The sequence below is a fragment of the Conger conger genome, chromosome 16 (genome assembly GCF_963514075.1).
Source record: "Conger conger chromosome 16, fConCon1.1, whole genome shotgun sequence".
In the NCBI taxonomy this organism is placed as follows: Eukaryota; Metazoa; Chordata; class Actinopteri; order Anguilliformes; family Congridae; genus Conger; species Conger conger.
Window position 1 is genome coordinate 31,385,470 of NC_083775.1, and position 3,478 is coordinate 31,388,947.

Here is a 3,478-nt window from a genome sequence, read left to right on the forward strand (position 1 = left end):
GAGCAATGCAGGGTTAAGGGCCTTGCTCAAGGGCCCAACGGCTGTGCGGATCTTATTGTGGCTACACTGGGATTCGAACCACCGACCTTGTGTTGCCCAGTCATTTACCTTAACCCTTTACCTTACCACTACGCTACAGGCCGCCCTGTAATCATTGCTACTGATCAAGGCAAAACACCAAATGAATTTGAATTGGCCACTGGCTCAAGAAGTTGTCTTCAAAATTAGGTCTGCTTATGATAAAGCCAATTAAAAATGAATAATTATCACTGTGGTAGCGCTCATCTGCTCATCTCGCACTACTACGCCTGTCACAATAACGACATTTATCATTTCTTCTGGATCTAGGGTAATTTTATACAGAATGTTTAAATATGTTTAAAATGAGGGGAAATAAAATGACATTCATGAGGAGAAACCCGTATCCCGATCAGCTTTCATAATACCATCGTAATGGTCGTTTCAGAATTCTCCAGTAGGGGACTTACGAACACTACACAGTCGGTTCGGAACAACAATCTGTACAACAGGCAGGTTTTTGTACAGCCAGTTAATCAGACTCAATCACTGTGGTGGACTTTCGGTGGCGGGACCAAACTGGAAATTGGCAGTAAGTTGCTACACAATAAGATTTCTCAAGATTTTCCGCAAAAGTATCAGTTGTTATACATTAATTTTGCTGAAAGTTTTTGCGAATTGCTAGTGTTGTATATTTGACATTATAACTTATTACAACCGAATCAGTCGTTAAACTAGACAGAAAATATAAAACATGAATTTGAAAAGCTAAAGAGAGTAGGATATATTTATGTACGATATGCCAACATAAAAAGCTTCGGGTATGCTTTTACACATTATTAATTGTTGACTTAAAATCTGCGTTAATGAAAAAGGCTTAGGACGGCAGTGTCTCTTGAGCGAGAGGTTTTTGTACGGCTGGTGAATGAGTCTGTGTCACTGTGGTACACTTTCGGTGGCGGAACGAAACTGTCAGTTGGACGTAAGTAATTTCTATTTCAGATATATCCATATGGATGTTTGTGCTTTCTTTTATAATATATTGATGTTAGATTTCGTTCATCAAATTTTTTTATAATTCTCGCGAGGCTTAAGTAACAGGAATCCTTGTAAGATTAGCCATTGATTTAAAATTATTTTAAATCTTGCCCACAGAAACGCTCTGTAGAGTAGAGTACATTTGCGTATGATGCATAAAATCAAAGAAAATGTTACACATTTTTACAAGCAAATGATTGACTCGTTTGAAAAGCGGCGTGAAGTTGCACTTGAACAGGCATAGGACGGCAGTGTCTTTTGAGCTTTTTTTTTTTGAGGTTTTTGTACGGCTGGTGAATTAGTCTGTTCACTCGGGTTCACTTTGGGTGGCGGAAGAAAACTGCCAATTGGAAGTAGCCTAAATAATCTCTCTTTCAGATAGGCTTCGTCCACATCGATATTTTTATATACTGCAAGTTTCCGACGTTTGATGTTGGTTTAATTATTTTAATAAGCTTGGCAATTTAAACTAGCCCACTAGATTCAAACAGTGTTTTTAGCTATCGCATTGATGTTTAGAATACAGTCCTGAATGAACTTTATTCCGTGGAGTAGTAAATTAATAGCATTGGTTCATTCGGTGGAATCAAAGCGGCTCTGCAGCAGTTTGAAGTGTAGCCAGATGTTATTTGTGTCACGTTAAATTAAATGATAGAAGTCATGATATAGCCTATGAATCATAACCGGACTATTTTGAATTCTAAAACTTAAAATACCGAAGTCAAAGAGTTCTTTATTTTACATACTTGAATAAAATAGGACTGTACTTATGGTTACGTTATGGTTGTATTGCTGATTCAATTAGTTCGTTTTATGATATTTGACTTTATTTTTGATAATGTTATAATTATAATATATGACCGTATTATTGGATGAATAACATTGTATTACATGACACATTTATGTTCTGTAGTCCCACGCTCGTGTCATAACGTTCCGTAGCTACTCGACACCATTGGTTTGAATCATAAAAGAAATGTCAATGTACTGAATAATTTCGCTTGGTTAATTGGTTAATCATTAACAGTATTTAGCGCGTATTTATTTTGTAAATGAGACGGACCACAAATGAACATTATTTTGTAGGTTTTCAGAGCAAAATACCTTTATCATGTAACATAAAATTTTCGAATAATAAAGTATAATTATAAGGACATAGCAATAAAATATCGGACAGAGATTTGCGCCACTTTTGAGGTGCAAAATTGGAGCAAAATACAACTGTAACTACTAAGAAACAGATTTGTTGTGGTGATGATTTTTTCATTGTAAAGTGCAGTCACAGGTTCTGATAATAATGGAATCCAAGTAGATAGAACCTTAAAACATGTCATGTGCTTTATGCTGTACAAGATGAAGCAAATCAGGATAAATGATCTTCAGCCACTGCCTATGAGTAACACCTGACATTCTCTGTGTCTCAGTCATGTGTCATTGTAAGGACAGAATGATTGACACATGGGGGTGTGTCCACTCTCTGACCTCATGTCTCTCTGTGTCTCCCAGGTGACACAGTTCCCACCCTCACAGTCCTGCCCCCCTCCAGTGTGGAGCTGAAGCAGGGAAAAGCCACACTGGTGTGTCTGGCCAACAAGGGCTTCCCCTCAGACTGGACTCTGCGCTGGAAAGTGGACGGTACCAGTAGGAGCTCGGGCGTGGCCGGGAGTGTGGGGGTCCTGGGGAAGGACGGCCTGTACAGCTGGAGCAGCTCCCTGACTCTCAGTGAGAACGACTGGGTGAAGGCAGGGTCACTGACCTGTGAGGCCACAAAGGGCTCCCTGTCTGCCCCCCCTCAGACACTGAGGAGAGCCCACTGTTCTTAGTAGGCCGGGTGGAGGCCCAGCTCACACACTCTGGTCACACTGTTTTTACCCTGTTCAGCCCTCAGCCTCTCTGCTCCTTACTGCTGTCACACTGAGCTGAGCCTGTGTGTGAATCCTTCCCCCAGCCTGGGCTTTCAGTGCTAATATCTGACATGTGCTCTGCTTGTGCTCTTCAACAAATATGCCTTCTTATTTGTGTTTGTGTGGTTTTGAGAATAGCTGTTAGATCAATATCATTGACATAATAAAGACTCTTTGAAGAACTACTTTGTCTTTGGCTGTTATTTAGAAAATTGACGTTTGTGCTTCTGATGATCCTGTGGTTTTTGGGCTGCCCTTTCTCTGATTAAATCATAATTATATTCTTGCCACTAAAAATACTTTTGCAAAACACACAAATATTTTCAAGCTATGATAATGATAGATAGCTTTACGTAAATTGTCAAAGAATAGATAGAAGAATAGATGTATTCCTATAATTCTGACTGCTGACTTAGGTTTCTGGATAAACCACACAGAAATGCAATAATTTCTGTATAATAATTACTTTTATTGTAATTATGTCTAAATGAAATTACTATTGAACATAATCTATAGAA

At 38.9% G+C, this 3,478-nt stretch overlaps 1 gene segment (V, D, J or C); it reads left to right on the top strand.

Moving 5' to 3' along the window:
- Positions 1-398: 398 nt before the first annotated feature.
- LOC133114149 (Ig kappa-b4 chain C region-like) lies at positions 399-3,142 on the top strand. The segment is given in 3 exon segments: positions 399-421; positions 894-1,000; positions 2,563-3,142. Coding segments are annotated over 3 exon segments (447 nt in total).
- Positions 3,143-3,478: the final 336 nt, after the last annotated feature.